Here is a 12,580-nt window from a genome sequence, read left to right as displayed (position 1 = left end):
AATCAGCGGCACTGCTATGGGTACCGCATGGCCCCACAGTATGCCAACGTTTTTATGGCTGACTTAGAACAACGCTTCCTCAGCTCTCATCCCCTAACACCCTTACTCTACTTGCGCTATATTGATGACATCTTCATCATCTGGACCCATGGAAAAGAAGCTCTTGAGGAATTCCACCATGATTTCAACAATTTCCATCCCACCATCAACCTCAGCCTGGTCCAGTCCACACAAGAGATCCACTTCCTGGACATTACAGTGCTAATAAACGATGGTCACATAAACACCACCCTGTACCGGAAACCTACTAACCGCTATTCCTACCTACATGCCTCCAGCTTTCACCCTGACCACACCACACGATCCACTGTCTACAGCCAAGCTCTGCGATACAACCGCATTTGCTCCAACCCCTCAGACAGAGACAAACACCTACAAGATCTCTATCAAGCATTCTTACAACTACAATACCCACCTGCGGAAGTGAAGAAACAGATTGATAGAGCCAGAAGAGTTCCCAGAAGTCACCTACTACAGGACAGGCCTAACAAAGAAAATAACAGAACGCCACTAGCCATCACCTTCAGCCCCCAACTAAAACGCCTCCAACGCATTACCAAGGATCTACAACCTATCCTGAAGGACGACCCAACACTCTCACAAGTCTTGGGAGACAGGCCAGTCCTTGCTTACAGACAGCCCCCCAGCCTGAAGCAAATACTCACCAGCAACCACATACCACACAACAGAACCACTAACCCAGGAACCTATCCTTGCAACAAAGCCCGTTGCCAACTGTGCCCACATATCTATTCAGGGGACACCATCATAGGGCCTAATAACATCAGCCACACTATCAGAGGCTCGTTCACCTGCACATCTGCCAATGTGATATATGCCATCATGTGCCAGCAATGCCCCTTTGCCTTGTATATTGGTCAAACTGGACAGTCTCTACGTAAAAGAATAAATGGACACAAATCAGATGTTAAGAATTATAACATTCATAAACCAGTCAGAGAACACTTCGATCTCCCTGGTCACGCGATTACAGACATGAAAGTTGCGATATTACAACAGAAAAACTTTAGTAACAGACTCCAAAGAGAGATTGCTGAATTGGAATTAATTTGCAAATTGGATACAATTAACTTAGGCTTGAATAGAGACGGGGAATGGATGATTCATTATAAAAAGTAACCTATTTCCCCTTGTTTATTTCTTCCTTTTCCCCCCCCTCCGCCCCCACTGTTCCTCAGACGTTCTTGTTAAACCCTGGATTTGTGCTGGAAATGGCCCACCTAGATTATCATACACATTATAAGGAGAGTGATCACTTTAGATAAGCTATTGCCAGCAGGAGAGTGGGGTGGGGGGGAGAGAAAACCTTTTGTAGTGATAAACACCCATTTTTTCGTGGTCTGTGTGTATAAAAACATCTTCTATATTTTCCACAGTATGCATCCGATGAAGTGAGCTGTAGCTCACGAAAGCTTATGCTCAAATAAATTGGCTAGTCTCTAAGGTGCCACAAGTCCTCCTTTTCAGTTAAGAGATGCAACTCTTAACTGTGTTGGCTTTTCACTGTTAACAAATAAAAACAGAAATACTTAGATTTGTCAATAAAATAAGCCAGTATGACTCTGAATCCACAAAAGATCCAACTTAGTGAGTAATATGATAGTGTTTTTCACGGGTGCTGGAACAATTTGTGCAGTGGGGGTGCTGAGAGCTATTGAACCAAACTGTAAACCCTGTATATGATGGAAACCACTTCAAGCCAGGGAGTGCAGCAGCACCCTACTTCCAGCACTTATGCTGTTTTTGCATGATCAATTTTCAGAGTAAAATCACGCTAAGCTAGAAGTAGGTGGCAGAGTATGGCTTAGAAGAGAGGGCAGTAGGCGTTGACAGAGGTGTGGACTACAAGTACTGAAATGTAGTCCAAAGTAGAATTGTACAGTGCTTTGAAGATCAGGAACGGAAATTAAACATGATAGAGAAAAGGAAAGGGAGCCATGAAAGAGCTTGGAATAGGTGGTCACAAGAGTCATCTGTAAAAGGTCAGAGAATCCAGGATAACCATCTTAATTGTTCTGTAATACTTCTTGTGGACATGGCTTCAGGGTCTAATGAGCCATTCAGGACTCTGTCCACTTATCTATCCAGACAAGTTTCAGTATAGCAGCCATGTTAGTCTGTTTTCGCAAAAAGAAAAGGAGGACTTGTGGCACCTTAGAGACTAACAAATTTATTTGAGCATAAGCTTTCGTGAGCTACAGCTCACTTCATCGCATGCATTCAGTGGAAAATACAGACTAACGGCTGCTACTCTGAAACCTGTCATTATGCAAGGCACTGAATTTAGCCGTATGGAGTGGAAATCTATCAACTTCATGAAAAAACTCGTACAGATACAGACAGACATCATCTTCCTCTCCAAATGCAAACAGATGGACATCATACCAAAAGGACTGAAAGTAAAAAATCCATTACAATCTACATACCACACAGACTATGCTGACAGCATTCTTAAAACTACAATACCCACTTGCTGAAGTGAAAGAACAGATTGACAGAGCCAGAAGAGTACCCAGAAGTCACCTACTACAGGACAGGCCCAACAAAGAAAATAACAGAATGCCACTAGCCATCACCTTCAGCCCCCAACTAAAACCTCTCCAACGCATCATCAAGGATCTACAGCCGATCCTGAAGGATGACCCATCACTCTCGCAGATCTTGGGAGATAGGCCACGCCTTGCTTACAGACAGCCCTCCAACCTGAAGCAAATACTCACCAGCAACCACACACCACACAACAGAACCACTAACCCAGGAACCTATCCTTGCAACAAAGCCCATTGCCAACTGTGTCCACATATCTATTCAGGGGACACCATCATAGGGCCTAATCACATCAGCCACGCTGTCAGAGGCTCGTTCACCTGCACATCTGCCAATGTGATATATGCCATCATGTGCCAGCAATGCCCCTCTGCCATGTATATTGGTCAAACTGGACAGTCTCTACATAAAAGAATAAATGGACACAAATCAGACTTCAAGAATTATAACATTCAAAAACCAGTCGGAGAACACTTCAGTCTCTCTGGTCACTCGATTAGAGACCCAAAAGTGACAATTCTTCAACAAAAAGACTTCAAAAACAGACTCCAACGAGAGACTGCTGAATTGGAATTAATTTGCAAACTGGATACAATTAACTTAGGCTTGAATAGAGACTGGGAGTGGATGAGTCATTACACAAAGTAAAACTATTTCCCCATGTTTATTTCCCCCCCCACACACACACACACACACACTGTTCCTCAGACGTTCTTGTCAACTGCTGGAAATGGCCCACCTTGATTATCACTACAAAAGGTTTTCTCCCCGCTCCCTCTCCCCCCCCCTCCCCCCGCTCTCCTGCTGGTATTAGCTCATCTTAAGTGATCACTAAATTGGTTAGTCGCTAAGGTGCCACAAGTGCTCATTTTCTTTTTGTGAATAGAGACTAACACGGCTGCTACTCTGAAACCTCTCCTTACAGTGTGTATGGTAACACCCATTGTTCCATGTTCTCTGTGTATATAAATCTCCCCACTGTATTTTCCACTGAATGCATCCGATGAAGTGAGCTGTATCTCACGAAAGCTTATGCTCAAATAAATTTGTTAGTCTCTGAGGTGCCACAAGTCCTCCTTTTCTATCCAGACAAGACATTCTTCATCAGGGCCTGTTAATAAGCTTGTCAGTACAAACAGATGAAACTCTCTCTTAGGTGGTCCTTTGCTGATCTCAGTGAATATCAGTGCTGAAGTCAACCAGCAAAGACTGCTGTTCATCTTGGGGGAAGAAAGGGGGGCTGGAGTATTTGCTGTATTTTTATCTCTCTATTTCAGAATCAGATTTTTTTTCTTGTTTTGGAGGGATTTTTTTTTCCAGAAAAGTTTAGACAAATGCCTTCACACAGTGCCCCATGAGTGTCTTGTTTTAGCCTACTGGAAGGACTGTTTTCTTTCCCAGATGCTGTCCCACTATCAAGATTATTTGAAATAGGTCAGTTTGTAAGAATTAAAGATTTTATCTCCAACCTATTGACGTGCACTTAGATATTACAGAGATTGGCCCTATATATTGGCTATATATATATAGGCTACATATATATATACACCACAGATAGTTAAACTCAGAGACAAAATGTGGCTTCATGTCTTAGACTCTTGTTAGAATCTGTTCATGAGACCCTCCAACCTATGAAGAAACTACATATAGGTGGCTAAACCCACATATCTCAAAAATGTGCCAGATTAAATGTACTCATTACAATAGCAACTGTTTCCTCTGTGTTAAGAGGCAATGTATTCCTAGGTCTATTTTTGCATACATTCTGTTATGTCCCAAGACTTCAATAAAGATAATTAAGCTTGTTGGTCTGTGGGTTATCCACTCTTGTACTCTGTTACTCAACTGCTTCTTTCAAGCCAGAGATCCAAGCTCGTGCAGAAAAAGAATACATTTTTATGTCCAGCGCATTTATGTTCGGCTGAGTCTTGTATGCTATTTTGCCTCTACAGGTGTTTGATTTTTTTTTTAACCTGTTGATATCTACATTAACCACATAGCTGTAGAGTTTATTGTCGATGAAATTTTCCCAGCTAAATGTCTTTGCGCAATTTCTATTCTTGCCTTGCTATGTTTTTGTCCTCATCCTTGCAGTAGAATGATCTGATTGCTTGTGACAGGTTGAGCAAATATCATTCCTATTCAAAACAGTCCCTGCTATTTTGCATATACAGTGAGATTATATACACCTCTACCCCGATATAATGCAGTCCTCAGGAGCCAAAAAATCTTATCGTGTTATAGGTGAAATCGCGTTATATCGAACTCGCTTTGGCCTCGAGCATTTCCATTATTAATAGTCACTTCCTGCCCCGACTGACCCCTCAGAACCCCCGACCTATCCAACCCCCCCTTCCTTGTCCCCTGACTTTCCCCTCCAGATACCCCTGCCCCTAACTACCCCTCCCAAGACCCCACCCCCATCTAAGCCCCCCTGCTCCTTGTCCCCTGACCGCCCCCTCCAGAGACGCCTCCATCCCTATCCACACCCCTGCCCCCTGACAGGCCCCCCGGGACTCCCACGCCCTATCCAACACCCCGAGACCCCTCGGCTCTGGCCCAGCACCCTTAACATGCCGCTCAGAGCAACATATCGGAGACAGACACGTTGATACACTGATCTGCCGGACCACGCAGCCCCACCCCCCAGAGCACTGCTTTACTGCATTCTATCCAAATTCGTGTTCTATCAGGTCGCGTTCGATTGGGGTAGAGGTGTATTTAAAAGATGGTGCCACCCATTTTTCTCTGCAGTGTTTGAAAAGCTGGTATGGAAAGAAGCTGTTTTCATCAGGTGGAGACTCCAGGACTGAAATGTACTTAAACAATATATTCATTAGCTGTAATTCTTGAGTGGGAGGGAGAATACATGTGTGCATACACACAAAGTTTAGAATGCAAGCATGATTTGTTGTTGGCAGTTCTCCGGAAAACTCAACAGGGAGATGATGGTGAGGAGCAAAAGTAATAGAATTATCATAACAATCAAAAGTCACAGCTGTTGTTTTGAACTTGTAAATAGTTTTTATTTTTCCTTTTGGTATACATTTGTAACTAAAAAATAATAAGGTATGCGCTGTGTTACCATCCTGGGACAAACTTTTGCACAGACAGTTTTAGTTACATTTAAAAATTGCCTTTTCTAATCTAGAAGGAGAACCTCCTGACCCCCTGGGAAACTAAAGCTCTTTCTGACAGCTCAATGGGTTGGTCCTCTATGTTGCCTCAGTGTAATCAATGAGCCCCTACTCTTTATCAGCCTGCCACACAAATTTCAATAACATTTGTTGCAGTATTACCTTCATGTATACACACATACACATACATGCTCATCAATATGCAGAAAGTTCTGAAATTGTCAAATGTCATGGATCTTTAAAAAAATAAACAAATGGAAATCCTGGGATCTGTAACTTCCATGACAGCTGTAGGAAAAGTTTATTCTTATCAGATTGTAACAGTTGAAAGCAGACCCCATTTTGGACCTACATTCTGGACGGGACATATATAAACAGTCAATTGTGCAGAGTTAAGTTCAACTCCATGACACATTTGGGTCAGTTAACACTTCTGAAACAAGCTGTTGGGGACTTTTCAAAACCAGTGATATGTAGCTAGTTAAGGCATGCTCACCTTAGTTCCTGATTCTCCCGTGGCTAATTTGTTACCTCACAGAATAACAGATAGCTGCTGACTTAGATCTGGTCAATAAGGGCCAGTCCAGCTCCCACTGAAGTCAGTTGGAATTAGATGAGGTCCTAAGACTGCGATGCCTACCACTTTTATTATACTGGAGTACTGTGTTGACCCTCCTGTTATACTGCAGGTAGATAAACAGTGGGCAGGTGATCGGGGTTAATATTCCTTTAGAATTGAATGGATGCAGAAAAGTATCATGTATGATTATCCAGTTGAATCTCACACCTTCATTATATATTGCCAGTGGGAATCATGAGTAGAGTTGGAAATATTAACTATGAAATCTGAAACCACACTAAATTAGCCTGGTTTCAGAATTTATTGAAACACAGAACTCAGTCCACGTTTGTCACATGTTTAAATTGCATGAATTTTGCTTCTCACATCTAGAGTGATCTGTAGTTTTGCATGGAACCTATGTCAAATTTAGCTTTGTTGTGAAGTGTTATCATCTCAGGCTTTTAGATAAACAAAGGCCTGTTGCTTTTACAGTTTCACTTTTGAAATTTAATGCAACTGAGCACAGCTTTTTTGTCTGCTGTGAGGCCCAGTATATGAAACAGTAATGGGGATTGTCTCTAAGTGTGGGACACAATATAAATATTAGTTCCAGAGTTTTAAAGTGGCCTGGAATCATTTGCATGAGTCAGATTTTCTGAGACCTTAGTTTCATTATTTCCAATTCTGATGTTGATATTATACAGTAATTGAAGTATGAGCACACAGGTTAGTGTGCAACCTAGGTAAATGTACTGTGAGGACAAAATAAGGCTTGGTTGGGACATACATATGATTTTAAAAAACAAGTTGGTAAGTGCAATCAATAATGAGCAGCCTAGGCTGTGTGCTACTATTCTAAACGGTAGAGTATATTTACGTTTTATGTCTACTTTTCTTTTAGCTGCAAGAGAATCAGTCTGGTTAGAAAAAGAAGAGAGGGCACGGCAGCATTATGAAAAACACCTGGAGGAACGCAAAAAGAAGTTAGAAGAACAGAGGCTAAAAGAAGAGAGAAGGCGAGCTGCAGTAGAGGAAAAACGAAAGCAGAGAATAGAAGAGGACAAGGTAAGAGGGCATTCCATACAGTCTTTCAGGCAACTTACTCTCCACTAAATGGTGTAGCAACAAATTGACCAATATGTCATTTAAAAATTAGCAGTAAGGTTGGAACGTGAGTCAAGGTTAATGTGGGGTACGTTGCAAAAGGAAGGCTTTTTTAACTTTTTTAACTTTTTTTTTTTAAGCTGTGTCTGCACTGATACAACTTTTTATTGGTCCCTCTACAAAACTGATCTCCGCAGTCCAATAATATGTGTGTTTTAAAATACGTCTCTGGCAAGGTACAGCAGAGCCCAAACTGACCTGAAAATCAAAATTTAAAACCCTGTAGAAAAATGAATTTTGTGGTACCTGTAATATTGATAGTAGGTTGCTAGTGATTCAGTGTGACCATAGTTAAATACTAAGCGTCTAATTCAGAAACTGTCAGGAATGTGAGAGAGTACAGTAAGTGTAGATTTAATAATAAATTTGTTTCTGCTTAACTGCATGGTGAATGAGCTGGTAGCTACTTGCTGTGTGACCCGTGAGCAAGTCAGCTCACCTCTCTGCTTTCCCTCCCACCTTTTGCTTGTCTTGTCCATGTAGAGTATGTCTACTGCAATCAGAAGTGTGATTACAGCTCATATAGGTGTTCCTGGGCTAGCTTTTATCTAGCTAGAATGACCAAAGAAAGCAGAGAAGATGCGATAGCATGGGCTGTACAAACGAGCCCAAAGCCCTGGGTTGCTTGACAACACTGGGGTGCATGCCATTGCCTCTTCACTGCTATTTTTAGCTGCGTGATCTAGACTACAGCTAGTGGAAGTATGCCTACCTGAGCAACAATCAAATCTCCGGTTGCAGCATAGACATCCACTTAGATTGTAGGAAATTCAGGACAGGGACTCTCTCTCAAGTACAGTGCCTAGCACGAGAGGACACCAGTTTTAGTTAGGAGCTACTGTAATATAAATAATATGTGCATTGTTACTGGTCTTAAGCAGACCTCCTATTTTCACAGTTACATTTTTGTAATTACCATAAAGCTCTGCTTTGACATTAGCTCAGTTCTATGAATGGAATTCTCACGAAGCACTGCCTATCAATTTGCATTTGACTCCACGATGACTGGTACATTTTGTCCAGAGGGAAGACAGCGTGCAGAGTGATGGAAATGTTCATTAAAGACCCAGCAGCATCCAAACATATTCATACATTCTTCTGTTGTGCTGCAGGAACGACATGAAGCTGTTGTACGCCGTACAATCGAGAGGAGCCAGAAGCCCAAACAAAAGCAAAGCAGGTGGTCCTGGGGAGGACCTCTTCAAAGAAGCAGCAGCATTAATAATACAGGTAAAGGGGGAGATCCAGTTTCTCATCCAAGCTCCTGGTCTGTATGATATACTTTGTTCCCATAAAGAAGGTAGTGCATTGTTAATTAATTCAAGTTCTTTATTCATGATCCTAGCATTGTTTCGAAGACTGGCATGTTTTTTTAACACTCTGCTTGGCTAAGAGGGAGCAAGGGGAAATTCAGCTAAAGCTTAAACCTCATTGAGCAATTGACTAACCCTGTAATTCCATCTATATCTAAAACTGCTCACTTCTGCTGCTTTGCTAGTGTTTGTGTGCACTTACGTGTGTGTGCATGCGCTGTGTCACTAATCAGCTACAAGTTACTGTATGGAAGTGTCAGGTACCAGAGGACAGCAAGAGAAAATTATTTTAAGGATTTCTGGTGGAAATTATAAAATACGAATTTTAAGCTAAAAAATACAAATAGGAAGGGAAAATGTTCTTTGAAACCTGCTGTATTATATTTAGTACCTTAGTTGGCAAAATACATAAAATTTGGTGGATATTTTGGTGGACTTTCTTCAGGAGAAATTGGAAGTGGGCAAAACGTAAAGTGTAACAAGTTATAGGTTGTCAAGTATCAGGGGGTAGCTGGGTTGAAGATCTATCCCATAACTGTCTTCTCTAACTGAACCTGCATTTACTGATTTAATAATGTGTATGTACCCTGTTAAGGTATGCCTCAAACTGAAGAAGAGAATTCAGATGTGTCCTTGATGGATTCTTGCACCAGAAAATGGTGTATATATATTAGAAATCTATTCTCCCTTTAATGCATACACTTTAATAAGTATTGCATTCTTTTATCTCGAAGGAAATAATGTGTTTACCAATCTGGTCACCAAATAAGGACAAGAAATAGTCGTATTACATCTATTTTATTGTACTGTAAAATTTATTGAACAGTTATTTTTCCATAAAATGTTCCACTTCTTGCTTTGCTTATCTTTGTATAACTCATTTGCTTTTTATTTTGCTTTATTTTGAAAAATCATTTGTCTTGCATTCTGTCCCTAGGTTATTTTGTTGAATCATCATTCACCTTTCTCGATTTAGCAGGCCTGGAGCACCACGTCAGATCTCTGGGTGGTGCTAGAAAACCCGGTACATAAATCACTGTGGTTTGTTGATTCCTCCACATGTAGCTAGCTCCTCATGAAATAGGACTAGTAACTACCTGATGACCTCTAAACCAACATCACTTAAAGACAGTGCATGCTTAACATCGTACTACATAGGTTAGAACAGTTCTTACCCCCCAGTGTTTTTTTAAGTATAAAAAAGTATTACTGGCTGGCTTAAAGGATTTGGCACAATTTACTAAACTACTGTACACAGTGTACTGTATACTGTATCATGTTGGTTTGGGTTACAAAGAATATTAACCAATTAAAAATGATCTTCTGAAATTCAGTGAGATCTAATTTGAGTACATATTTTGGGCGGTATTTTGGCTTTCTTTTACTTTTTGCATACTGTATGTGAAAGATATTTATATTTATTCTGCACCTCTTCTCAGCAGCAGGTCAGTTGCATTGGCTGCTATTTTGCTCAAATAACGTTTTAAAACATGGTACCACAACTCTAGCCAATAAATGGTGCTTGGCCTATTCTATGTTGGCAGGTTTTGTATACAACTGTCATTCACACAGAATTCTTCCAAGTGAATGGCATCCATTGAAGAATAGTCTTTATGAACTGCATGGATTTATGAGGGCTGGATGGCAGGACTGATTTAAGAGAGACTTTCTCGAGTAGATGCTCTTTCTGCTGTTGTTTCTCAACTCCAAAATGCTGCTTATGCTTGCTTTATACATCCTGTGTGGCAGCTACACGTGTACACTGTTGGTGGAATAACATACACTGTGTTCTCACATGACCAGAACAAGATATTAGGTCTTAGTTCTCCACCGCACCCACACATAGAGATTGCTATTGGAGATTGCCAAGGAACATAGGAATTGCCATACTAGGTCAGACGCAACACCCATTAAGTCCAGTATCCTGTCTCCAATACTGACTAGCAACAAATGCTTTGGAGGAGGGTGCAAAAAACTGCACAGTAGGCAGATGTGGGGTAATCTGCCCCCCATGAATGTTTCATCCTATTCCCAGTAGTTAGAGAGCGTCTTAAACTCTGAAACGAGAGGTTTTTATCTTTTCCAATACTCTCAGCACTAACAATTCTAACTCTGGATATTTTTGTTATCCATGTGAACATCCAGTCCCTTTTTGAATCCTGCTGAGATTAGATAAAGCAAAAGAGAAAACCAATTGCTCTGTGGCAGTGGATGAAAAATCAAATTTAAAAAATCCTTTCCCATTTCATCCCCAAGGCCTGTCCTGTATACTCCACCACTGGTATGGGGAATTCTTCCATTAATGGCTAGTGGAGATTTTCATGCAAAACCAGTTTGTCCACAACAACTATATTTACATATATGTAGGTGGTAACATGCGTATCGAATGTTGATGTGCTCAGCATAATGAAAGCATTACTCAAGTGTAGATAATCTCTGAGAAAATGTCATCTTCAATATTGTCAAGGTTATTTAGACATATAGATCTTGATTCAGCAAAGCAGTTAAGGACAGGTTAAACTCCCATTGACTTCAACTGGAAATCATTATGTGCTAAGGCCTGGATTTTTAAAGGTATTTAGGCATTACTACATTCAGCATTGCAACACCTAGCTGATTTTGGAGCCTAAGTCTCATTTTCAGAAGGGATTTAGGGTTCGTGAGGTAATATCTTTTATTGGAGCAACTTTTGTTGGTGAGAGAAACAAGCTGTCAAGCTCCACAGAGCTCTTTCTCAGGTACTGTGTAGCTCGAAAGCTTCTCTCTCACCAACACAACTTGGCCCAATAAAAGATATTACCTCCCCCACCTTGTCTTTCTAGTATCCTGAAACTGACATGGCTACAACAACATTTCATTGCCTGTCAATGGGATTTTGGTTCCTAAGTGCCTAAATCCCTTTTGAAAATGAGACCTAGGCTCTTGAATTGGGTAGGTATTGCAACACTGAGTGCAGCAATGCCTAAATACCTTTAAAATCTGGGTCTAAGTGGTTTGCAGCCTAATGATGAACTCATAGGCACTGAGTTTCTAATCTGCCAGGAGGTGCTCCCCCCAGCTATGCACAGGTCCTGCCCCCACTCCACCCCTTCTCCCAAGGCCCCACCCCTCCTGCTTTTTCCCACCCCCGCTGCGCCCCCCCCCCTTCCTGCCTCTTCCCGCCCAGTTCTGCCCCCCTGAGCGCGCTGTGCCCTCACTCTTCCTTACTTCCTCCCCCCAGCACCTCCTGATGTTGCAAAACAGCTGAACTGTGGCAGGCAGTAGACGTGGGATGGAGGTGGAGGCGCTGATTGGCAGGCCTGCTAGTGAGCAGGAGGCACTGCGGGAAGGGAGAGGCACTGATCAGGGGGCTGCCGGTGGGTGCTCAGCACCCACCATTTTTTCCCCGTGGGTGCTCCAGCCTATGGATGCCTATGGATGAACTTAAATACATGCTTAAAGTGCTTTGGTGAATTGGGGCCATAAGTCTAAGCAAGAGCGGAACTGAGTTTCTGCTCTTCTTGTGAGTAATTGTCAGTTTCCCTATCTTGGAAGAGATTTAATTTATGCATTCATTTTTTGCCAAAATATTTTGGAGCAGAGAATACCTATATATTGCTTTTTTTGTCCTAGTTCCTAATTTTCTTCTGCTGTTGCCAACCTCTTTGGATTGTGTACAATCACTTTTTCAGTACTCTTGAAATATCGATCACATTCTTAGCAGGATGGGAATGCTGATTTTGCATGACTTGAACAGGAGGGTGATGTAGTGTGATGCTGCATTCTGAAAGCCACAA

General features: G+C 41.6%; 1 protein-coding gene across 10 annotated transcripts in view; it reads left to right on the top strand.

Annotated features, from left to right (window-relative positions):
* Positions 1–12,580, top strand: part of MAP7 (microtubule associated protein 7) — a 200,248-nt gene that overhangs the window by 148,304 nt on the left and 39,364 nt on the right. For 6 of the 10 annotated variants that reach the window (XM_048844440.2, XM_048844438.2, XM_048844439.2 and 3 more), the window contains exons 4-6: positions 7,229–7,392; positions 8,604–8,721; positions 9,742–9,828. In XM_048844440.2, the coding sequence (XP_048700397.2) occupies positions 7,229–7,392; positions 8,604–8,721; positions 9,742–9,828 (369 nt within the window). The remainder of the gene's footprint in view (positions 1–7,228; positions 7,393–8,603; positions 8,722–9,741; positions 9,829–12,580) is intronic. The other 4 variants (XM_048844442.2, XM_048844441.2, XM_048844445.2 and 1 more) reach the window with 1 other exon arrangement.

Source organism: Caretta caretta, chromosome 3 (genome assembly GCF_965140235.1).
Source record: "Caretta caretta isolate rCarCar2 chromosome 3, rCarCar1.hap1, whole genome shotgun sequence".
Taxonomy (NCBI): Eukaryota; Metazoa; Chordata; order Testudines; family Cheloniidae; genus Caretta; species Caretta caretta.
The sequence above is the reverse complement of the archived record's forward strand: the minus strand, read 5'-3'. Positions and strand labels throughout refer to the sequence as shown.